The sequence below is a fragment of the Haliaeetus albicilla genome, chromosome 12, assembly GCF_947461875.1.
Source record: "Haliaeetus albicilla chromosome 12, bHalAlb1.1, whole genome shotgun sequence".
Lineage (NCBI taxonomy): Eukaryota > Metazoa > Chordata > Aves > Accipitriformes > Accipitridae > Haliaeetus > Haliaeetus albicilla.
In genome coordinates, this window is record NC_091494.1 from 43361762 (window position 1) to 43387383 (window position 25622).

General features: G+C 43.6%; 2 protein-coding genes across 2 annotated transcripts in view; both read right to left on the reverse strand.

Annotated features, from left to right (window-relative positions):
• DUS1L (dihydrouridine synthase 1 like) overlaps positions 1 to 14741 on the reverse strand; it is a 15307-nt gene extending 566 nt beyond the window's left edge. Inside the window, exons 1-12 of the mRNA XM_069799577.1 lie at positions 14138 to 14741; positions 11648 to 11756; positions 10109 to 10159; positions 8243 to 8355; positions 7397 to 7479; positions 7122 to 7225; positions 5996 to 6140; positions 5267 to 5363; positions 4814 to 4902; positions 3866 to 4032; positions 3285 to 3322; positions 138 to 213 (exon numbers count right to left, since the gene is read on the reverse strand). Coding sequence (XP_069655678.1) covers positions 138 to 213; positions 3285 to 3322; positions 3866 to 4032; positions 4814 to 4902; positions 5267 to 5363; positions 5996 to 6140; positions 7122 to 7225; positions 7397 to 7479; positions 8243 to 8355; positions 10109 to 10159; positions 11648 to 11756; positions 14138 to 14374 — 1309 coding nt within the window. The 5' untranslated portion in view covers positions 14375 to 14741. The remainder of the gene's footprint in view (positions 1 to 137; positions 214 to 3284; positions 3323 to 3865; positions 4033 to 4813; positions 4903 to 5266; positions 5364 to 5995; positions 6141 to 7121; positions 7226 to 7396; positions 7480 to 8242; positions 8356 to 10108; positions 10160 to 11647; positions 11757 to 14137) is intronic.
• A 1726-nt stretch (positions 14742 to 16467) lies between these two features.
• Positions 16468 to 25622, reverse strand: part of FASN (fatty acid synthase) — a 46294-nt gene continuing 37139 nt past the window's right edge. Inside the window, exons 36-43 of the mRNA XM_069799583.1 lie at positions 25313 to 25464; positions 24781 to 25023; positions 23088 to 23276; positions 22333 to 22560; positions 21649 to 21869; positions 20976 to 21074; positions 20600 to 20851; positions 16468 to 19468 (exon numbers count right to left, since the gene is read on the reverse strand). Coding sequence (XP_069655684.1) covers positions 19331 to 19468; positions 20600 to 20851; positions 20976 to 21074; positions 21649 to 21869; positions 22333 to 22560; positions 23088 to 23276; positions 24781 to 25023; positions 25313 to 25464 — 1522 coding nt within the window. The 3' untranslated portion in view covers positions 16468 to 19330. The remainder of the gene's footprint in view (positions 19469 to 20599; positions 20852 to 20975; positions 21075 to 21648; positions 21870 to 22332; positions 22561 to 23087; positions 23277 to 24780; positions 25024 to 25312; positions 25465 to 25622) is intronic.

A 25622-nucleotide genomic window follows, 5' to 3' on the forward strand; every position in this document is an offset into this window, starting at 1 on the left:
TAAAATTTTAGACAGCTATGTACGTAGATTTTAACACCCCACCCCCCCACCCCATAAACCAAAGATTAAAGTAATGAATATAGACGGAAGATGAGACATTTGCTCAATGACTTGTAAGGACAGTGCCACTTACTTACCTGGACAGTCTGCTGTCTCTTTGAATGCTCTTTTCTTGCAGCATCCTCGGCACATGTTAAACACACATTTATTGCCCTGGATTGGGATGGAGTTGTAAAGAAGCTTGTATCAGTGAAAATAAAATTATTGTTAACTATAATAAGCAACAACAATACAGCTCTGCACATTCAGACCTTAGGAAAAAAAAAACAACCATGAACTTGTAAATTAGGCAGTCACACAGTCCAATGAAGATGAGCGAGCTGATGTTACATGGGGGGATGGGTGCGGGGAGCCCCAGCTATCACCTGTTTGTACATAAAGAACGAAAACCAAAACAATTTCCACATTCAACTTGTGCAACATCAGTAATCTATTGGGCAGCCTGAGTTACAGAACACAAGCAGGCAAGTGCCATAAGCACTTTGGAACAAGCATCATGACATTTGTTGCAGGTGAGCTTGCCGTAGCTGTAGGTCTCTGCAAAAGCAAAAGCAGTATGTGAAGCATGGTGCCCAACATGCTTGCTACCATCTGTAGCTATGCCTAAAATAAATGTTACCACAGCAGTTACTTCCCTACTTGCAGCTTAAAATATACCTGAGTATATATTAAAATATAACGTATGACCCTTAGGGGACAGCAGCAATTGAGTTGGATAGTTGACAACTTGGCTATATGAGACCAGGTGTACATAGTGCTTTGGCTTACAGGGGCTTAGTGATCATTTAGCAAAGTGGGGTTTTGTTGTTCCCTCCACTCCAATTAAAAATTCCTTCATGTTTAGGGAGTCCTTGGTTGAATTTTGTTGTTGTTGTTTTGTTTTGTTCTCCCTCCGTTCCATGACATAGCTTAAGAAACATATAATTGGGGGGGCAATGACAATAAACCAACCAAAACTACAGGCCCAGTCCCAAGATTTCAAGGGCTGCCTGCAACATTACAATGATATAAGAACAAAACAAAAATGAGACTAAGCCCAGCTTCAGACAGTCATGGTTGATGCACCAAGCTGTGTCACCTGGATTAACAATGAAACAGGATGGATTTGAAAGCAGGCCAGATGAATGCTCAATGTTTTCCTAATAATGAGCACTGCAAGAAAAACATTTTCTTCTGTAGCTGCAGCTCCAAACTGAGGCCCAGCTGGCTGGTATGTCTAAGGTGCTGTAACAGCATTACAAAAGAGAGCAACACTACATGCATGTGCCCCTGTCTCCCCACCCCCACAGATGTAATGGTACTTTTTCAGCTAGAACACAAAATTATTCCTTGCATCTTACACCTGCTTGTATGTCTGCATGCACAGATATATTAGCAGCAATAAATCTACTCTGCTCATTCAGCTCAGCAGCATCTCCCTGTCAAGGAAACAGCTATGTTCCCCAAGAGAAAACAAACAAAAAAACCCCAAACAAACAAAAAAAATTAACTCTTCAAATATCAAATATTTGAAGTTGCATATATAAAGTTTCAAATATATATGCTATACACAACCTGGAGAACAGCTGGCTTGTTTAACATTGCTAGTGGTGAAAGTTGATGTTAATCTGCTAGCAAAAACAGAGCTATGACTAGGTGCTCATTCTTGTTCTGATGAAGGGCATATATCCAAAACCAACAAAAAAAACAGAGATGCAGATTCCTGCCTCACACTCACTACAGACTATACGGTGATGATGTTTGAAGTATTTGTATTAGTACACCAATAACCATGCCAATTATTCAAATTCTCAATCCTTGCAGTAAAACACCTCACCACCACTAACCCTAGTAAAAGGGGTTTGGTTTTCAATTTAACAGTAGAATGTACATAGGTAATTACTGGACATTTTGAGATTTGTTGTTAAGAGATCTTGGGAAGTTCATCTAACTCACTCAACTGTCTTAGCAATAAATAACCTCAGCAGCAGTAAGACTGTACTTTTTTTGGGAAGGCAGGCAAATGATCTCAAAAAACCTACCTACGTTAGTGATTTTTGTGCAGCACCTTCACCTGAGAGATTAGTTACAGTTAACAGTTAAGAGGCCTTTGCCTAAGTATAGACTTACCTGCCCCGCCCCCATATCATCAGGACTTGGTATGCATGCATTACTGGACCCTGGCATGGACCTACCTCAGGATTTAGAATCACAGAATGGTTTGGATTGGAAGGGACCTTTCAAGACCATCTAGTCCAATGCCTCTGCCATGGCCAGGGACATCTCCAACTAGTTTAGGCTGCTCAGAGCCCCATCCAACCTGACCTTGAATGTTTCCAAGGATGGGGCATCTACCACCTCTCTGGGCAACCTGTTCCAGTGTTTCACCACCCTGTCTGAATCTGCCCTCTTTTAGTTTAAAGCCATTATCCCTTGTCCTGTTGCAACAGGCCCTACTAAAAAGCCTGTCCTCATCTTTCTTATAAGCCCCCTTTAAGTATTGAAAGGCCACAATAAGGTCTCCCCAGAGTCTCCTCCTGGCTGAAGAACCCCAACTCTCTCAGCCTTTCCTCATAGCAGAGGTGTTCCAGCCCTCTGATTGTTTTGGTGGCCCTCCTCTGGACCCTCTCCAGCAGGTCCATGTCTTTCCTGTGCTGAGGACCCCAGAGCTGGACGCAGAACTGCACATGGGGTCTTACCAGAGCAGAGGGGCAGAATCACCTCCTTTGACCTGCTGGCCACTCTTCTTCTGATGCAGCCCAGGATATGGTTGGCTTTCTGGACTGTGAGCACATATTGACAGCTAACGTCCAGCTTTTCATCCATCAGTACCTCCAAGTCCTTCTCTGCAGGGCTGGTCTCAATCCCTTCATCCCCCAGCCTGTATCGATACCGGGGGGTGCCCTGACCCAGGTGCAGGACCTTGTGCACTTGACCTTGTTGAACCTCATGAGGTTCACACTGGCCCGCTTCTTAAGCTTGTCCAGGCCCCTCTGGATGGCATCCCATCCCTCAGGTGTGTCAACTGCACCACTCAGCTTGGTGTTGTCTGCAAACTCACTTAGGGTGCACTCGATCCCACTGTCTATGTCATTGGTGAAGATATTAAACAGTCCTAGTCCCAATACGGACCCCTCAGGGACACCACTCCACCGATCTCCATCCAGACATTGAGCCCTTGACCACTGCATGGTCATTTAATTTCCATTTAATGGAAATGCTTTAATGGACATGCACTGACTTACCTTAGGGTTTCCACATTGATCACATTTCGCATATTTGGCTGGAAAGAGAGAGAGTGTCCTGATTTCAGCAATGGTATTTTTATGTGGAAGAAATAAATTAAAAAAAAAAAAACCAGGATCAAAGCTTGGCACTTTTCTAGCCAGAAAGACTCTTTTTGAAATAAAAAATACAGTACCTCAAAGAACAGTGCAAAGGTAAAGACACTTTTGACTTAAGTGCCCCTAAGCTAAATCCAAACAGAAAATTTTAATCCTCAAGTTAAGTGTAAAAGAGGAGGACATCTGCTTGAAATGCATGCGAAATTTCAATTTCAAATACTAGTGACTGCCACAATTTAGTTTGTAAAGCATTTTGATCTTAAAAAGAAGCTTATAGTGGATCAGTGACCTACTTCTTTGATCCTTGTGTTCTTTACTAATGAACATAATTTGAATCACATTGCCTACTACCAAAATTTCCCGATAATCCCTCTTAAAGAAGTTTCTACAACTACATAAACAAGGAAAATAAATAGTGGCAATTTATATCAAATGTGATATCAGCAAGTTTCCATGCATTTATGCCAATAAATGGAACTTACGTTTTAAAGATGGATCAAAGCTTTTATTTGGATTTCTTAACTTCTTTTTTTGTTTATTCTTTGACAGAAGCTCAGAATTTCCATCTTCTTCCTCTTCCAGAGCACGTTTCCCTCGCACCCCTTTTTCAGTCCCACTGGCTCCATTCTCCTTGCATCTCTCCTTTGGCCTGAAACAGTGAATATCATCGTAAGTTGGCTGAAGGGAAGAAGTAGGTGTTCCCTGGCCACTATTCTGGTTTACAGCAATCTGGGTAAACTGTAAACCTTTCTATCATGGCTAAATTACAAGGAAGCGTCACTGACTTTAGACGTGGAATAGAAAAATCTAACTTTTTTGTTAACATTGGCTGTTAATAACAGACACACTGTCAGATAAATCAGTTGGAAAGTCAATGAAAGTTGGCCAGTTAAATTAACGAGGCACCTGTTAACCTGTTATTCCCAGGTTTTACTTAAGTATTTACTTAAGTATTAATCTTGACATGCTGATTTTCTTCAGCCCAATTTTCACAACAGAAAGGGAATAAGGTATCTGAAAAGCTTGTCCATACAACATAAGCATCCTTTATCGAATACACGTTAGTTCCCATCTTTGCTACCCTGGCAGTTACCAGCAACATACGTGTTACATGTAACAATAAAGTACTGTCAGGTAGCATATTTGTTGCTCATCAGCTTCTCTTTCTGAGCTGCAGTGGAATTCTTGGTTTTTACTTTCCAGAGAGAGAAATCTGAGGAGGATCTAAAGGAGAAGATGCATATAATGAGCAACATCCCCCGAACAAAGCAGTAACCAGGAAAAAACCAAACCAGAATAAAAATAATCCAAAGTATTCACTTATTTTCAAATGAATGTAAGCTCCTAGAACAGAACTGGATGGCTCTGTACTGATAGTATGGGTGGGAAAGGCCTATGGGTACCTGTCCATGTTAGAATAGATAACTCACCCTGGCCTGATGTATGGCTGACAGATCCAGTGGAAAAAAGGCAACCCTTCTTTTGGCTTTTCTCCTTCTTTCTGATTAGCTATTTCTTCCTGCAGCATAGAATTACAGTCAGTTTACCTTGAGTTCTCAGGAAATACTCTAAATAATACTTCAAACTCCAGGAAACCACAAATTGGATTTTAAACTAACAGTTACTGACAGTTAAATATAGGCAAAAAAACTCTACTAAGACAGATGAATTGAAGCAGGTTTGTAACTCCTAAATCAACTTTATCTCATGTAAAGCTGTTCAGGCTTAAGGGGCTGCTACTGTAGTAAACTACCAATATTGAGGTTGATAAGCCACAAAGTTCCAACGAAGTGACTAACAGACATCAACTGCATGACATACATGGTAAATTCCCACCAAGTGTGGACAGTGTTGTTCTGGGAGATTAGGGCCCATCTTGGTACCTGGCATCGTAGTTTCAGCTCCCTGTTGACATCTACAATGCCCTCTAGAGTCTTCACTTTTGCTAATTCTTCACGCAGCTGCTGGTAAACTTGAAGCCTGAGGCAAATCCCAAACATCAAGTCATATTTATTCATTATTGCTAGACTGAGGAGATCAACTAAAAATGTCTTTATAAAAGCTTTTAATAGCTTTTTCTTGCTGCACTTGCCTTTGGTAGAAGCTTATCTTCTTTCTTGTAAGTCCAGAGAAAAGCACACATATCTGCTCCTCTTTTCCAAATAAATACTTGGTACACAACCAAGGTACTTCTTTGAGATAAGCTAACATGAATGTACAGTGCATCAGCTGCTCCTCAGTAACTGCCCATGGCCATGCTCTTACTCCACAATAAACACAAGACAGCTTGCCTCACAGTGAACAAGGAGTTAGTTAACTCATGTTTGCCATAAAGTGCATGTGTGCATATGGGCAATTACCACATGGTAGCTGATGTGCTGTGAGCTCACGCCCTAGCTTATCTTGTGGTAACTTGTTCGTTCCCCATGCCCTGTTTCCCGGATATGCAGTGAAGGGTAAAGGCCTCAGCCAGCATCCTCTCCAGCCAAGTCCAGGAGAGAAAACTTTGCAGCATACTAATTCTGGCCAAACAAATCCTTGTCCAGAAAAGCCAGACACTTGTTAAGCAGGATGAGCCCTGAAAACATTAAGAGTTCTCTGGAGATACTCACGTGTGATGCCAGAGCTTGAAGAGATGAGCCCTAACATAAGACAATGGACAAGGGTACTTCTGCACTATCTCCAGATACTCCTCAGCCATCTCCCACACCAATGGGTTTCGGCCCTCAAACAAGGCTGGGTTATGAAGATTACCTTCTAGGGAATGAAAAGAAATACTCAAACTTTCATTTCAGGATTGAAACAGAAAACAAAACCTAGACTCTGGAACTTGATCAGCTCTGTTGTGATTCTACTAGCCAGTCACAAACACATCACTCATGTACTCACAAAGAGGAACACAGGGTCCATAAAACTCTAGCCTGACCTCAGGATACTATATTTCACTATACAATTCTTAATTAAGCCAAATAGCTCATATGTAATTAAAGTTCATTTTCCAGAAAGGCATCCAATCTTGACACAAAGACAGTAAAAAGATAATAAATACAGAAGTCACTGCTTTTGTTGCCCAATGGTTAAATACTTGGATAACGGGTGTCTCACCTTATGTCTGTATTCACATTTGTCTGGCCTAAGTTTACAGATATTGCTTCTCACTATGCTTTTCTCTACTAGCTTCACAAGCCTTTTGTTAACCAGTATTTTCTAAAAATAAGATTCTACAACCACCCCCCCCCCGAAAATATGTTTTATTGCTTTAACTGCGCGAGTGATGGGAAGCTTTTTCTGATGTCTATCCTAGCTCTTCCTGTAGGAAGTTATGCCAGTTCTTTCTTGTCCCAACCCAACATGAACCATCTGCAGGAATATGAATCAGCAGACGCACTTACTGCATCCACATCCACTCAAAAACCATTCCATTGATTAACCGATGTCATGAAAATATTCCAGGACAACAGGAGTCCAATATGCCTTTGTCAAGTAATTAGATTTGAGCTGTCCACTCAATGGTACTACAAGTCCAACATAACAAGTCTCACAAATCTTAAGTGATTCCTGGTCCTGGTCAGAGATGGCCAGTATAAGAGGAGAGAGAATGGCCACTCAGCTTTCAATCAAAGCTGTTCACCAAGTCAGTCTGATGTAAGCTTTGAATAAATGTATATAGGGCTGCTAAGAGAGTAAGAAACAGTTCGTATTCTTGTCTATTATGAGTAAAAAGTTTATTTTCTTTACCTGCACTCATGACACCATGCACTCCTGTCTTACGGATACATTCTTCCACATCACTGAGACACTGGATGTTTCCATTTGCAAATACAGGAATGCTTACAGCTTTTCTACACCAGTGAATAAAACAGATGCATAAAATTGAAAATTAGAGTCAACGCAGAAATTCTACTCCTGTCACATAAATTCATTTGCTCTTCAATGCCAGAGCACACTCTGCTTAAAATCTACCTTCATAGCATGTTAGCAGAAATCCACTAAGATTGGTACTGCTCACTAACCTGACAGCTTGAATGTGCTCCCAAGATGCCACACCAGCAAGCGGTCCTTTCTGTTCTTTAGTACGGCCGTGCACAGTCAGCAGCTAGAACACAAAGTGACATTTACTCTTCATGTGTATGAACCACTGGAACAAATGCAATGACAAAAATTTCCCTTCACCTCATACACTTCATGGATGCCGCTGAATTCCCACTGCTATTTCAACAGTGCAGGGACTTTGGTATCACAGAAAGGTATCAGCAGCTCACCTACCATGGCATGGTCTTGGGCTTCTTTCAGCCTGCTATTCCACAGCATGACAAGATCGTGTCTTGGGAGAACCTAAAGATATCCTATTGCATTGGCTCCCATTTGTGATTCACTTTGGAATTTGTGATATATTGATCTGGCTTACTCCTCAGCAGAAGGCCCGAATACTTTCAGTACTGGCTCTAACTACAGACCGTCTCTTCCAATTTAACTGGAGTTAAATCCTAGAAGGCTGCCTATTTCTTCACTAGTGGTAGTCATCTTTGATACTGTTTTTTTCTACAGCCCTGTGGATTTCATGCATTCACACTGCCTCCTGCAGCACTATGTTAGACTGAGATGCTCAACCACAGTGAAGGATACCACACTATGCAGTGATTATAAGAGAGACTCTGAAATCATGATGCCTTCCATATCATACTATTGACCTGCTGCCTATGACTGCAAATACATACAATTTCTCTGCATCCCATCTTCTCTGTCTGTAAAACAATGTAGCCTATTCATCTCCACAGTACACCAAGATCTGGTCATCAGGTGCTTTACATAGAGACACGTGTCCAATGCAACAGTACAGGGAGCAGCTGCCTCCTTACCTGGCAGCCAGCTTTCTCCAGCATCTGTGCATACTTCACTGTCTTGTCAATTTCTGGGAAAACGCGGATTTTGCATGTGATGGGAACAGAGAGCTTCTCGTTAGCCAGTAAAACTGGGAAAGATTGAAAAGACAGGTAAGTGGGCTGCACAATGCTATGAAAAGTGCCTACTGTCCTCAAGATCTGATACTGGGTGTGGTATGGAAAAAGACTGAAAAGTTAATGCTATGCAGTTCTCACAGCTTAAAACAATCAGCAATGTCCTCTGTGATCCTTATTGCATAGGTTAATCAAGTAATAGTTAAACATGAAGCACAAAATCTGGATTCTAACAAGAAGACACAAAATAGTCAGCATTTAATAGCCCTAACTTCTCCACTGCATCAAACCTTCACTTTCAAGGAACCACCCCCCTCAAATCTTGATCATTGATACAGGTTTACTATCATCACAGGCTATTGTACTCCTCCTACTCTGCCAACAACATTAACACTCGCTTGTCCGCCTTTCTTATGAGAGATGCTTTGCTTCTTTCCAAATGATCACTCAAATAATCGTGACAAGCAGAGTCTTGTCCATGGCAAGCAGAAGCTTATCAACTGAGGTAGGCTGTGGACCCAATTAAGCAGTAAATGTAGGTTACACAGTCAGGGTGAAATCTAGAACACCATGTTAAACTCCCATAATCTTTACACAGTGCACGGAATCAGAAAACTACTAAAAAGAGAGCTAACAAAGACAACCAACAGGAAAACACTGAGCAGTGGCATGCCTGAAATTCTCTTTTCTTCCAGAGCTTGGATGTCTAATGTAGGAAGTCACCTGCTGTCTTCTAATCCAAATCCTAGGAGCTCTAATGATAGCTACTTCCTATCACCCTTTCAAAGAAGTAAGCAAGGTGTATACAGGTGCAAGGAGAAAAGAGTACTCCATCATTTTAAAGAAGGCTGGGGGAGAAGGATGAAGAGGAAGCTTTGCCCACCTTTTATACAATAGCCTAATTCACTTACTAGACAGCCTGGGTTCTTACCCAACTAGATGACCTGGGTTCTCTTCTCACCTTGAAGCTGTTCTGATTTGTATCTTTCACTCCTAAGTGCCCTGACAACCACATTACATGCTGGGCAGGGAAGCACTGTCTTATCTTTCCAGGTTCTCAGCAGTGTCTTTGTGCCAAACATCATTCAAGATTCCCTGGACCACGGGGAATGCAAACAGAAGACTCTTTAACTTCACAGTTCAGACACTTGCTTTGAAGTGGAGTGAAGGCACATTCTCAGCTCTACACAATGACCAAAACCTTGCTTTTTAAATCAGTTCCTAATATATTTCTTAAAAAAAAAAAAATGATACTGTTCACTATGCTACCGGTAGCCTGAAAACATCCTACACGAATTAGGAGGAGAGGCATAACTTGCTATGGTGTGGACAGAAAGAGTATGCTGAATTGATCAGAAAAGGGCAACTGTGGCTTCAAGCAGAAACACAACTCCTGGCACCCGAGAACTTCAAAGTGAAAAAGTAAGGCACTGGGAGTTCTGCTGTTTCTAGAGTTGGAGAGCCACTAAGCCATCATTAGACTGGGACTTAACTGACTCACTTTCACCTAAAGTCAGTTTCAAGTACTGAAGTCTTTTAGCAGATCTAGTATGAGTTTGTAGTGGGGTACCACCAAGTATCTTGAGTGTGCCACTGGAATACAGTAAGAAAGAAAAAAGAAAAAACCAAACCCAACACAACCCTTCTCAAAGAAACATGCTGTATCTCCTTACCCGCCAAATCCCTAAACCTCCTCTCAATGATGAGTTCATCCCATTCCCTCTCAAAGTGAAGCTTCTCTAAAGTGACACCTCTCTAAAGACTTACTCATTCTCTGAAGAAGGTCCCACTCTTCTTGCAGAAATGCTCCATAGTGACCTATAATAAAATAGCATATGACAGACTTGTACAGAAGAGTAAGATTCTGAAGTATACAACTTTCATAAATGTTCACATGCAAAGATCGAGACACTCATATGCCTCACTGGCAGAAACAGGATTGCTCTGCCCTGCCCAAGCTGGAAGAGTTGGATCATTCTGTTCCCCATGCCACCCTAGATTTACAGGATAAACAATGAATCCCCACACCCTACTTTCACTGCTACTCCCTAAGGCTGGTGTGTTGACACTGGCAGCTCAAAGTCCAACTTTTAGGGGTTTATACCAGGTGCTTAAAAATTCCCTTCAAGATAAAACCTGATCAGATTGAAAGATCCATTTGCCCTTGTCCTGGTTTCAGCTGGGATAGAGTTAATTGTCTTCCTAGTAGCTGGTACAGTGCTGTGTTTTGAGTTCGGTATGAGAAGAACTTGATAACACACTGATGTTTTCAGTTGTTGCTAAGTAATGTTTAGTCTAAAGTCAAGGATTTTTCAGCTTCTCATGCCCAGCCAGCAAGAAGCCAGCAAGAAGGGGCACAAGAAGCTGTGAGGGGACACAACCAGGGCAGCTGACCCAAACTGGCCAAAGGGGTAGTATTCCAGACCATGTGATGTCATGTTTAGTATATGAACTGGGGGGAACTGCCGCTCAGGGACTAACTGGGCATTGGTCAGCAGGTGGTGAGCAATTGCATTGTGCACCACTTGTATATGCCAATCCTTTTATTATTAGTATTGCCATTTTATTAACGTTATCATTATCATTTTCTTCTTTTCTGTTCTACTAAACTGTTCTTATCTCAACCCACAGGTTTTACTTTTTTTTCCCGATTCTCTCCCCCATCCCACTGGGCAGGGGGGAAGTGAGTGAGCGACTGGCTGCATGGTGCTCAGCTGCTGGCTGGGGTTAAAGCATGACAGCCCTATACACCACTGATATTTCCTATTAGTCTTTGAAAGAGGAATTGGCAGTTACTGAACAAATCTTTCCTCAACATCCTAACTGATCCAAAATTTTCAAATACTGGTTCTGGTTTTCAAACGTAACTGTCTTTGCAATATCTTTAAGGGATTCAGCAGGTGTTATCCTCTTATATACTAATGTGAATAAACTCTGCAAGTATCAAGGAAATAGGAGATGCTAAGTGCCTGCATGATATAATTTTAAATGCAGCTTTGCAAAATTAGGCTGTTTGAGCAACTGAAATCAGAAAGAAAATCAAGCTCTTACTAAAAATACTTTTTCTGAAGAATAGTCTAGACACAAGAGCTGTCACTCAAGAGAAGTTGGAATTAATTATTAGTATATCTAATTTTTGCTTTAGGTACTACAAAGCATTACCTGTTAAAGTAGGTGTAACTAAGTCTGACTTCAGCCACCCCCCCCAGCCCAGGCTTAATTTGGTCCTCTTGATGTTTTACTGCCAACATTCACATTTGAAACATGCCATTTCTCTGTTTATCCAGGATTCAGATTTGCACGTACCTCTCTTTGCAATCATTTGGGGGCAACCCAAATTTAGGTCTATGGCATCGCAATAATCCTGAGCCAACAGTGCTGCTTGGACAAACACTTCAGGGTCATTGGCACAGAACTGATAAAGACAAAGAAAAGTGGAATAATCAGGCAATTGCTTTTTCAAGTACTGACAACACATTATGACATAGTCATGAAACAACTACTTGCTACAGAAAACAGGCATAATATGCACAGTTAATAACAGCAAACAACCATTTTGCAAAAAAACCCCAACAAAAACTCTAACACTTACCAGCTAAAGATCCTCAACCTTCAAATAACAAAATGTGAAAGATGAGCATTCAAGAGGCAAAGAAATATTTGTAGAATGTTTTACATGTAGTACCCAAGAATAAGAGGGAACAACTCTTAAAATCCCCTGTAGAACAAACAGCTGTAGCATTTTAATACATAAAGGTGGTGCAGAAGAATTACCTGTGGTGTCTCTGTGTCTTGGGACAATTCAAACTTTGTAGATACCGATAAGCACCACTGCCTCTAAAATTAATTCACATTAATGTGGAGTGTGAAATAGACATATCGGGCTGTTAGTCCAGTGCTCAGACTTAAATATAATTAATATTACATTTAAAGCACAGTGCACAAATCAATTTATTAAGAAAAATTAGGTTAATTTGAAGCTGCTTTGTTGAAGAGGACAGAGCCAGACTATTCTTCTCATTTATGCTTTTAAACAGGTTTTCTAAAAGTCATTATTAACAAAAAACCAATGTCATCACATCTTTAAATAATATGAATTTAAACTCAAACACATGTGAGCAGAAGGTGTTACTTAAACCCTACAGCACTACATAAATTATGCCTGACACCAACTAAAACCAGAAAAGGCATTTGCTTTCTCCGAGATTACTGAACACTGGAAAGCCTCCAACCAAGCCACATCAGTGAGGATTTTTACACAGTAAACAAAGCCCACAGAGCAGGCTGGGCTCAGATGTACCTCTGCCTAATCTGTTTCCAAGAACCTGTGACCAAAAACCAAGCCTGCCCAGAAATACTGCAGAACTCAGTAAGGATTGCTGTACTGGGTCAATCCAAAGATTAATCTAGTTAGTTCTGTGCCTTATGTCCAATCGCGGCCAGTGGGAAGAAGCATAACACAGCAAGCTCACAGTAACCTACACTCTTCAGGTAGGCTTGCCCAGAACACACAGCTTACTGAGCTGAAGATCTGTGTTCAAAAGACTTACAGCTTTCCAAGACTATTTAAATTTCTGCCACCTGTATTTTTCTGTGGCGAAATAAACTACCTCCCACGGAAAAAGGAGAATATACAAAGCTGTACTGAGACAGACCAAAGGTCCACCTCATCCTGCTCTGATTAATGGTCAACAATGATGTCTAGGGAACAGCAGAAGCTGGAAAGCATCTTCAAGGACTTCAGAAGCAGAAGTGGTGTTTCCTGCACCTAATGACCCTCAAAAGGAGTTTTCCTTCATTTGCTTTCTAAACTCATGTAACCTTTCAGCATCCAGTACGTCCCATGGTAATGAATTTTACAGTGTGTAACTATCGCTACCCTTACTTAATACTCGTTTCCCATTTGTCATCTTCAAGCCAGTCATACTTTCACAGCCTTCTCTCCCCTTAGTCAGGGGAGACACTTCTCTTCCAGGGTGAAGAGTCCTCCTCCACTTAACTGCTCCACATGTGGAAATCATGCCATTCCTCTGCTCATGCCGACCGTCTTTCCCTGCATTATTCTCCAGCTCCACAGGCCCCCCTCTCTCTCTCTTTGGGAGAGAAGTACCTGAACCTCACACAGTACTCAAGAAGCAGGAGCAACACAAACTTAAAAGCGTGTCCTATCTTCCTTGCATCCTTCTTCTATAGCTAAGCACTGAGCTCATGGTTTCAGAGAACTACTGAAAAAACTGTGATCCCCCTGAGCGGTATTGCCCCAGATCTGGAGCAACCCTTGACTCTAGAAGACCAGCTGCAGTCTCTCTCTAAAGATGAGGTGCAGAGGATTGGAACCCTGTGAGAAGTCTAACGCTCCAGGCCCCTGTGGTTAAGACACCGAATCCTCTTTGCTAGACAAGGGACGAACAGAAAAACACGCTTATCTTCACGAGCCGAGTACTGCTAGCAGCATTTAGGTGAAGAAAATGAGATTTCTGTCAACCTCTTTAAAATCTGGGTGAGACCGGCTAGCTTGAGGACTCACGCGGATCTGGAGAACGTCTGGATTTGTTAACACGAAGGGGGCGGAGGACGAGGGCGAGGGCGCATCTGGCAGCGCTGACTTGCTTTTGCGGCGCTACCCAGGAGCGCACCGCCAGGTGAACGCCGGGAAGCTCTGCCCGGCAGTGCCCGCCGCCGCGCCCGCTGCTCGGGCTGACCGGGCAGGCGCCGCCGCCCCCGGGGCGCAGCGGGCGGGCCGAGTCCGGCGCCGGTGGCGTTTCCCGGCGGCCCGCCGGCGGTCGCGGCGCTCACCTGCACGATGAGCGGGCGGTCCTCGGGACAGGCCTCGCCGTAGAGGTTCTCGCGGCGGTAGTTGGCGTCCCTGAGGAAGACCTGGGCGTGCAGCATCGGCGTGTAGCAGAGCTCAGCGCCGTGGCGGCGGCTCAGCAGCCTCCAGGCCAGCTCGCTCTGGTCCACCATGGGCGCCACCACGTAGTGGGCGCTCCGCAGCGTCTCCCTCCAGAAGGCCTCCCCGCGCAGCTTCGGCATCTCCCGCCCGCCCGCCCGCCCGCGCACCGCTGCGGCCGCTGCCGCCCCGCGCCGCCGCCCCGGGGCTCGCAGCCGCCGCCTGAGGCCCGGAGGCGGGCGCGATCGCTGGGCCCTGGCGGGGCGCCGAGGCGGCCGGACGGTGCCACCGCCATCTCGCTCCGGCCGGCTCAGCGGTGCAGCCGCGCGCCGTCCCCTCCGGAAACCGCGGCGCCGCCAGCAGAGGCCGCGCGCGGAAGAGTCCGGGCAACGGCCGGGCCGGCGCGCGAGGGGCGGAGGGCGCGCTCCTCCGGTTTCCCGTCGCGGCGGCGGGCACCGGCTGGGACGCTACGGGCCCCTTCCGCGGCGCCTGCCGGTGCTCGGCCCTCCCCCCCGCCCCAGCCTCGGTCCGCCGCCGCGCCCGCCTGAGGGGCGGCTGCCGTGACGACGGAGATGGGCGGCCTCCCCGCCGGCGAACGGGCACGGTACCGCGGCGCGTGGAGCTGCCCCGCGGGCCGTGAGCCGTCACGGGAAGACCCGGCCGTGGCCGTCAGCCGGTGCATGGCCCGCGCAGCGCGGCCCGTGCGGCAGTAGCCGGCATTCCCCTGTCCCCGAGCCCACCCCCAATCCCGCTGTGGCGCGCGGCCCACCCACCCTCCCCCACTTGAGCGCGTGAGGCCTGAGCAGCATTTTTGGTTTTGCACTTTGGCCTCCGTCCCCGTCAGATACCAAGGTGAGGCCGTCGCTGAACGTCACAAGAACTTGGACTACACGAGGGGGTCTTGCCAGTCCTTGGTGTCGGATGATTAGGGCAGAGAGGTGGAAGCGATCCACCTGACTGAACCGAAAATAGCAACACCCACGACAAAACCATTAGTTCTGCAGCATTTTATAAAGCTACTGACCACCACTGGGATGAGCACAGTGGAGGATTTCCTCTTCTCAGCTGCCAGTACCTTCCAGAACATCCAAAATGATGCATCTCCAGTCAAAATGTGAGTGTAACTTTAGTCACAGGGCTTTAGATGTTTTTTCTTCACAAGGGAAAACCGCCAAATTGTTATATGCAACAACAAAGCACCTGAGCCTAAGCAGGGTTCCACGCATAGTCCAGTTGTTCAGTAAGTCTGTTGAAGCCTGTCCATTGACAGCCTTCACAGTTCAAGGTCACTGTCAAAGCCTACATTTCTTTCCCCCTCCCCAACTTCCTAGCACTTGTGGCTGTGAGGAACCCTGCTGCAAGAAATAGCTAAGCTTCACACTTTTCTGATTCTTTTCCACCATCTTCCACTACCTTCTAGAAGCCTAAACAACCAGTTCTCCTCTTCTAAATACACAGCCTCTCCAACCCTCCTTCAACACTCTCATTCTGTCTTATGCAGCTGCTCCAGTTTTTTTTTCTTTTCTTTCTTTTGACCCCGAGTTGCTGGCAATGTGTCCGATCTTCAGTTATGGTAACTTAACTAACTGCAGAAGAAATAAACACCTGCTTCCTTTATCACTACTCTACCCTAAATCTTCTGGGTTTTACTTGACCTCCATCTCAGCACCAGAAAGCTTCTCTACTTCTGCTGTCTGATAGTGCTGTTTAAAGGCACCAGTTCTGTTAAACTGTGACCCTTCTTGCATTTTTTTTCGCTATTGTTGTTGGCAAGAGAGACACATTTCTTTCGCCTCAGGAAGGTGGTAGAATAGAAAAGGAAAAGAATAGCTTTAACGCTGATGAATGCATGTGCTATGTGCTATACATTCTTATTCTTCCTATTAAGGCTATGTTGCAGATTTAAAGTCTACTGCCCACCATTTCAGCATACCAGTGTGGGTTTGTGAGCCTAAGTAAATTTATAGGGCCAGCAGGGGACCGTGTTTTTCAGTGTCAAGGTTAAGACCAGCATGGTGTAGAGAAGCGTGTGAGAACCTAGCTGAAAAGGAGAATGGAAAGCAACCATCAGTTGACAAGAGACTCCCACTTCAATTTCACCCAGGAGGGTAGATGTGAAGGACTTTGCTTCTGCCCTTGTCTTCTCAAAACAAGCAACTGCAGTATGTGATTTTGCATTATGATACTATTGTTTTAGCTATGTCTATCTGATGGACTACTGAGAAACAACAAGCAGTACCAGCACTAATAAGGTCTTTATTTTTGGCACACTGTATTCAGCAGCCAGTTACATAATGGGTTACAGGGCAGCAGCTTGTAATTAGACAATTAAGGGGGGGGGAAACCCCAAACCAAAACAATTTTCTGCTTTTCAAATAACAACCACAAGAACATTGAGAGCATAGAGGCTATAAGTAATTCTCGAAGAACTTCTATTACTAAACCAGTATCTTCAAGCTTTGCTTAGATGAGACCATGCACATTCGTATTTATATAAAGAACTTGTCCAACTCCTGCTTCGATAGCTGGAACAGCATTAGTCCTTGCTCCCTCCACATAGCCCATTTAGACTTGTTAAACACTTTAGCACAGAACTATTGTACTTGTTTGCTTAATCACTCCTTTCTTTTTCCTTCTAGGTTTTCAATACAACCAAGGCAAGTAGGATTTTTTCAACTTTTTCAGGCTTACTGCAACTGCTAGTAGTTAAATTTAAAACAAACCAACCAACCAGTCTACATTTGTTCTATGTAGCATCCTGTGCTAGGACGTGCATGTATAGTATGCACATATGTCCAGTTCACATAGCCACCCTTCAGTATTAGATTCTTTGCAGCTGTAAGGCATCTCATCCTCACACATTACCCATTTCCCTCCTTCCATTACCACCTAACACCTAGTTATCATGCCCAACAACTTAATAGCATTTATACCCATTGCCTATCTAACATTCTCAACGACCTTGAGGTAGATGCCATTAGTCCCACTTTACAGATGGGGAAACTGAGGCAGTAGCGTTAATGGCTTGTCCATAACTGCAACAATGGAGCCAGAATTAGAATTTAAGAGTTTCCACTTCATCTTGTGGGTGTGTGGTTTGGTTGTATCTAAGGTACCAAAATCATGGCAACAAGAAGCCATGCTTGAGAATAATACATCTTCTTTATTATTGTTATTATTTCTACAGACTCCAAATCAAGATATGCCAGCAGCAGTTTTTGCTTTATACCAAGAAATGAGAGATTCCAGATGAAACACAGGATTAAGAAATGGTGGTAGAGAATAAGACAAAAAGCCAACCAGTGATCAATTCTGTTTAATACTAGGAAAGCCAAAGAGAAAAAGACACTCTTTAGACCAAAGGAGAAAAAAAACCACAAAAAAAAAAAACACAAAAAAGAAAAAACGAACAAGACTTATTTTGGAAATGCTTTAAGCTGATATTATGTTGGTTTTATTTCAAATTTCACAAAAGAAATACTTTTTAAAACTAAAACCAGTTAACCCAGCCACTATCAACAGAGGGTGGTATAAGCAAAAGACACTAGGTCAGAACCTGCAGCAAAGAGCCACCCATTCCTGTCACTGGAATGCTCCTGTACTACCAGGATACTTCACTGGGGGATGGAGAGAACTGGTGTTTTAAAGCAGTTCTGAAAAGCACAATAGCTCATCCTAGTTGGTGCTTTGTTGCTACCCAGGTTTCCTCTGTATCATAAGTGTAGCAAGGATTTACTGATTTCGGAAAGGACAGAACCAGCATAGCAAAGGCAAGAAATTTTGTAATGGAATTTTATGCAAGTTTCCTTTAAAAGGTACTGTATCTTAAAATCATACCATCAAACTGATTACTTAGCTAACTTACGTGGGGTCTCCATTCTCATTACTGAGAGGAAAATGAATACACAAGGCTTAAGCAAGCCCTGTGCTAAATAAAATATACAGGGGCTTTGGGTAGATGCTTGTATGTTTGCCTGAGCTTTGGTTATGGGAGAGCAGGGCTAGGAGGATTTGTTCAGTTACCATTGAAGAATTCTATTTCCCACCCTGTTCCAAATGTCTGGTTGGGTGGTAAGACTGGAGGTGGGAGGGAATAGGTAAAGCAATAGTCTTAATACTTTACTAAGGTTCTGATACAGCAGAGCACAGAACCTTGCACAAATACAAACAAAGTACCTGCCTAGGGATAGGTTTGCCTGTTTTTGTCAAATCCAAGTTAAGGCTGTTCAATATAGCGGCATCTGTCAAACCATCCGCCCTCCCCCCGCCCCCCTCCTCAGGGGTGGAAGATGGCAAGAACCCTCTTTTCTACCTTTTCCTTTCTGAACAGGGCAGGGCAGTGGGGAAAAAAAAGACAAAAACCCTAACAACCCAAACAAAAGAAATCAGACTGTTCCAAAGATGCACTTTTTGTTTAACAAATGTGCAACTTTGCCTTGTAGATTAAACCTTCCCCTCCAAAAAGGGATGTTTCTTTTCTCCTATAACCCACGATAAATTAAAACCAAGTAAGAAGTCTCTGGTTTGACACAATAAATACTTAGAATATATCAAATTAAAAAAATATAGTTACAAAAGCCTCAATGGAATTCTCTTTCTGACCTAACTACAGACAGATTCTTCACAGACAAAAGGTATCTCCGAAATCAGCTGCAGCTCCTCTCCCTGCTCACTGGGCTTGGTCAACAAGTGCTATCACATACCCTTTGGAATACTGTTAAGACAAAACAATATAGAGCACAAGAAATCTACTCCTAAATTTGTTTTTCATACTGCCAAGGGTGTAGGAAGCAACCATCAGTGGGGAACCCTCATAGCAGTGCAGAGTGACAGAGTCACAGCACTAGAGTAACACAGACAGGGATAGTAGGGGAAAACAAAGCATAGGAAGGGAAGGAGGAAAGAGAACCCATAAAAGCTGGGAAAGGAAAAGACGAGCAAGAAAGGGACAGAAAAAGACCGATCAAGTTCAGCTGGACTTCCCAGTTCTGGCAGCAGAGCAGATGAGATGTTGAACAACAGGAAGAGTTCCTTGGGGTCTGTCATAACAAGGAATGTTGTTGGCATTTTCTTCACCATTGACAGTAAGTAAGCAGAAGTTAACCCTCTCTGACACTGACACGTGGCTCTGCCAGTGAGCTGTGGATTATCCCAATAATTGATTCAACGCCATCTCCCTCCAATAAGGTACGGTGATCCCCTTCAATAATATGGACAGATACTTTCCCATCGCATACCTGCATAGATATAAAAAAAAAAAAAGAAAAAACCTTTACATTCACAATATACAACCAGCTGATTATCTAGGTATTTTAGGTTTATCAGTCTTCTAAGTTACTTACAGTTTACACCACTGTATCAAACTCAGTTGAAAACAGCACCTGTTTTACTCGAATGACACAGTTTCATAGATCAGCTGCAGGGCATGGTTTGGAACAGTGTTTTAAAGCACAATAGTTTGACAGCCTGGCAGGTAATCCACTCAAATGTAAGCTGGGCAGGAAGCAAACCAACCTGATACTAACAGAATAATTTACCTACAGTATCAAACAATAAATGATAAAGTAGCTACTTCCAAGCCCTTAAGAAAACTAAATAACTCTCCCCTCCACCTAATCATTCTCCCACCACCATGAATCTTCCTTTAAGGTCATTATGTAACTTTAATAACATACAAGTTAGCCTGGAATCAATAATGAATTTAAGTTAGAAGCCTGAAGGGGTAGGAGATGCCAGAAGCAGGAGGACAATTCTGAAAATCGCTTCCTTTTCCCTAGTATCCATAGCATAATGTAAGACACTTGACCATTTTATGTGAACAGGGGCTAAAGAACAGTGACCTTACCTGGACTACAGGCCAAAAACTTAAGTTTTTTTAGGCCCATAATAAACCCACATACTAACTTATAAGTGGTCCACAAAAGGTAACTAAAAAAAAGCTGCCTCTATTGTCAGAAGGCTGACACTTGCTCTTCAAAAGTCTGCCCTCAGGCAGTGGACAAAATCTAGTCTCCTCCTTTCACTGTAGGCCCCTAAAAGTTACTTCTGTCAAGTTACTCTCTCTTAACATCTTTATTACCGAAAGTCTGTCTAGAGAGCTGCAAGAATCAGCTATAGAAAACACTTATCTAATACAGCGGCTAGACCTTCTCCTGGCCCTCACTACCCTGAGAGAGTGTCTGGAACCAATCAACTCATTTGCTTTTGGGGATTTCCAATTCTTGTAAGAACACGATAGCTGCAGAATGATCATTTCTTTCAGGTTGGTTTCATCCCTTCTCCCTCAGTAAGGATGATTTTCTATGCTCCTCTTTATCAGTGGGAGATAAAGGAGAACCTCAACAGTCACCAGTAGGCCTCAGACTGACCTCTGAGAGTCTGTAGTCGCCACCCAGACCTTCTTCATATTCATTGTGAGATTTTGCCCGCATCAGCATCACATTTCCATGATACTTGGACTCCGGTATATACTTGTCAGCAGCCTTCAGTTTATGGTAAAAGGAAGCAGCAGCAAAACTGAGTGCTTCACGATTGATGTTTGTATAAATCTCAGTTATCAGGTCTGCGGCAGCATTCACACGAGCCTCCAGATCTTTCAGGGGCAGAAGAACCTCCAGCAGCTGGAAATATTAACATGGTTTTTTTTTCCATTAGTCTCAATATCTGAGAATCTGTCTCCATTAAAAAAACAGACCCCTCTTCTGCAATGCAAAGAGATATTAAAAAAACAAAACAAAACATTACCTTATTGTACTCAATGCCTGTAAACTGCTGAACAAAGGCACACAATGCTTCAGTCTCCAATGCAGCCTCATTTCCTTCAGTCAGCTTAGCTCTGTAGCTCTGGAAAAGAGAAGAATAAAATGCAAATATGAGAGCAATATGCCTGATCTTGAATGGTAGATAAAAACAATTACAGAACAAAGGGCTTTGAATGGGGAAAGGGGGAGGGAGAAAGAAAAAAAAAGATAGACTGAAGCTTGAGGTGGGGGAAGAAGACCCCTTGAGGACAGATTAGAAAGCAAATCCGCAGGTGGCAATTGCTAAGAGCCTAGTATCCTCTAGAAAGTACAATGAAAATGGAAAGGAAGGCTTAAGCAAGGTTTCCTAGCACCCCTACACAAGGATCTTGTCTTGCAGGCTCCAGGATCTTCCAGAAGACATACTAATATGATTTATCATAGCAAGAGCAACATTTTTCTCCTAGCCCTTGCCAGTTAATGAAGACCACCCCCCATATGCTTCCACTCTTCAGTCATCCCTAAGCATTCACTGTCTACAGCTGTCTCCCAACTCCTCTGTCAAGAAAAGTCTTGTCAGCTTTTCAGATGGCTCATATCTAGAATAGTAAGCTCCCAGAACATGAGCCCGGATGACACAGGATGGTCCCCAGACAGATTTGCTTTGTATCTCTTACCTGGGTGTATGCTGCCACAAAGGAATGGGACCCATCAAAGAGGAATAGACTGTTGAGCGCATGGGAAGCATTTTGTTGTGCTTGCAGTTGAGAGCACATTTCAAAGGCTACACAGGCACCGAAAGAATATCCAGCAATGCGGTAAGGTCCTTCAGGCTGTATCTGCTTCATACAGTCAATGTAATAGGCTGCCAGGCTCTGTATGCTGTCCAAGGGAGCAGCTAGAACATGGAAGTAAGTTAGAAACAGACTCTGGTGAAAAGGCACTAGCAGAGACAATTATGTTTTCATGACCTCAGAAACAACCCTGCTGGAAACATCCAGGTTATTTTGAAGGTAAGTTTCTAAATTGCGGTTAGCAACTTACATTTTGGACAAGAAATACTAATGTTCCTGCTTTCCAAAGACAGGTAGAACAGCATACCTTGTTTTTCTCCTGCATGCTATCTGCTGACAGGGAGTCAACACAACATCCAGTTGTTCCACTTCCCCATACATAAGCTCTTCAGTCTAAGCTAGTACTTCTCTTGCTACCTGGGGATGTTTGACATGACCCTATGCAGACTTATAGGTACTGATGCTTGATCCTCCGAGTTTAAAAGTCTAGTAACAAAGCTCTCTAGAAGGCAACTAAAATTCATAATATTCTGTTTACAAATTCAAGTTGCTGAAGAACTGAGATACCTTTTGTGCACTGGAACCCATAGCAGGGCATATGAAGTCTGGAGGCAAGAGTGTAGAAAACTGCAATGGATCCTTCAATGGGGTGAACAAGGAAAAGAGGGCGCTCTGTGCTCTGAACATCATTGAGACGGGTGATCGTTGGCCCTTCTGGGTTCACCAACAAGTTGTTCAAATCTAGTTTTGGAGGTTTGCCAGGGCCTGTCTTCATCACTTGGGATGGCTTCAGCTCTTTGAAGGGAAGAACACCAGACGCAATTAGATTCAGGATCAGTCTTGGTTACGTAGCCATAGTCCTAAAGGAGAATCTCAGGGCTGCTCTGGATTAGTCCAGAGCTGACTACAACATCAGGGCACAGACATAGGCATCTTCCTATTGTCAGCTGCTCTGCAGCAACTTCATATGCTTTTACCTTACAGTAAGCATGACATTACATTTTCTACTCATTCCTCAGGCAGGTAAAAGGTCTCAAATTACATCCTGCACACAGCAGCGTATGAGTACTCATGCAGGCAGATACTAGCCAGGCAAGAAAGCAGCTTTCATGCTCTTACTTATACCCTGCCCCCAGAACTGGTAAGCCTGACCCAATGGTCAATGCACTTCCGTGACATGTCTGTCACTTAAAAGCCTTACAACTATAACCTTATTTCATGATTTGATAGAGGTTTATGTCACTAGAAACAAAAGCAATGGATTGGGAGCTTAATTGTTTGGACTCAGGTGACTGGTAGCAACCCTAATCCAGACACTATACCCTCTGCTGTCCTGGACTTGGAAGAAAGTTCACGCAGTTTGTTGATTGTAAGGAGTCGAATTTCTCTCATGGTCATAACGATGTCATAGTCTCTCTCCAGTGTCTGGCGCACCTCCACACCCATCAAGGAATCCAAGCCCAAGTCTGCCAAGGAGCTCTCAGCATTCAGACTACTCACATCACGGACACCTGAGAAAAAACAGCACACTAACAAAAGGCCAACTTCTTTTTGGCTCTAGGCCTCTGTAGCAGTCTTCTCAGCTTCCTTCTTTCTCCTAAAACCCGAATAAACTACAGCTACAGAGAATTACCTTTCAGGATCACCTAACGCTTTCACAAGTCACCTCTTCTACAATCCACAACTGGTCCTATGGGATCTAGTCTTTAGAGTACATGTTAAATGTGCATAGCTTTATGACAGGGGATGCATCAGTCCCAGCTAAATAGCTGTGAACATTGTCATTTCAGCTCTAGACCAAGTTCATAACAGTCAGCTAGAGCAATTTCATACTGGAGGCTCTAACTGAAACTGCAGTCCTAGACCTAACGCAACTAATCCTCAGCTACAATGTGAGATGAAACAGTTATCAGTGTCAGTGATGGTCGATTGCAACACTTGATGTCTATTACATTGGAGGAGGATGTGGTTCCTCTAGTCTTCATCACCTCTTCTCTTTCAACCTTCACACTGTTCAAATCTCTCACCCTTTCCTCACTTGTAAAATACTTCTCATAACAACACTTGCATCTACAGCTCTTCCTCCCCTCCTCCACCTTGTGCTGCCCCATCCCCATGTTGCCACCCTTCCCACCATTAGGCTTCTTATTAGCTTCTCCCTTTTGTTGTCTTCACACACTCTCTCCTTCCAAACTAACCCTACAGCTGGTACAATTTCCCAGACACTTTCAAATGACTTCTAAAAGCCATGTCTGTTATCCAAGGTCAGATTTGCTGCCAGTTGCTGCACACAATTCCTTAAGTAATACTCAGGAGGCTGTCAATTTATCAGCACCTCTTTTGTTAGAAAACAAAGGATCAGTACACACTTCCATCTGCAAAAGAGACAACTGAAGTGGGACATAGAGTTGACAGATTATTCACTTTCAACACAAGAACAGGGGACACAATGGTAAAAGAAAGCAGGTTCAAAACACATAGGAGGACATGGCACTTCTTGTAACACACAGTTAAGCTATGGCTACTAGATGTTCACATGGGATGACAGAGCTGGTAAGAGAATACGCTACCAGTTAGTCACTAAGTACATAAAAGCTACTTTTTGCAGCATGGGCACACCCCAAGGTGAACCTTTGAAAGCTGGAATAGCAGTCAGAAAGTTAGTCATGTATTTGCTGTATTATGTGCTGTCCTAGAATTTTGCTCTTGGGGGCTCTTCTTGTTGATTCTCTGTTTGGAGAAAGGCACCAGTCCAGTCTAAACAAAACACTGAAGCATGTGTGTGTGTATGTAAACACACTAAGGGAGAAAAGCCCACACTGAATAAACAAATTGATTATTGGAGAGAAGCAGCAGTGTAAAGGGAAAAAAAATAAACAAACAGTCCCACAACACACCCACACCACAGGAAATCAGGAGGAGATGCTGAACAGAGCACCTACAGCAGCACCACTGCTTTCCGAAAGCATTGAGATGGTAGACACTGCCTAGCAGTACTTGTCTGAAAGCACTTACCCAGGATGTGCGCAACTGCTTCTACAAGATCCCGTTGACTGCCTCCTTCAGTTTTCACAGAGACCTTCTCTGCTAGGACAAAACTGGACATGACAGGATGAGGTTGATTCAGGAAGATATCAAGCACCTCCAGGCACGAGCTGATTTGCTGGGGAATGGTTCCCCCAACCACAATCTCTCTGTTTCCCATTGTCTTCAGAAGGATACCCACATCACCAATGGCTCCCCATTGGATTGCCAGGCCTAGAGAAGAAATTGGAAGAAAGAACACACTAGGCAACTAACTAAAGCACATGGCAGCAACAAAAAGGAGTTAAAAAACCCCAGCTAAACAAATGCCTGTATTTCCTTTGTACTGTTAAATGGCCAGTACTCATTCACACATGAATGACTCGGGTTAACAGCTAGGAGAGGAAAGAGCCTTCAACATTCATTATCATTCCAGACAAGCACACGAGTTTCTGGTGAGCTGGTTGTCCTCTGGATGTTTGGCGAGATAGATTATTCTGTGCAATGTGTAAAGTCATCATACCTGGGAGTCCATCGTGATGTCGCTGCTCACAGATACGCTCCATGGTAGAATTGGCAAAGCCATAATTACTTTGCCCAGCATTTCCTCTTCCACAGCTCACAGAGGAGAACACAACAAAATAGTCCAGGTCTGGACACTTCTTACGAGTCACCCTTGGAGCAGAGCAGGAGAGACAAACCCCATCAGGAGAGACAAACCCCATCAGGAGAACCTGCTAACTATGTGTTACTGTAGAAGGCTGGTGCAAGACTAGAACAACTAAGTTTGATCAGCTCTATAACCATAAAAGCAGTTCATATGTCCCTTCTAC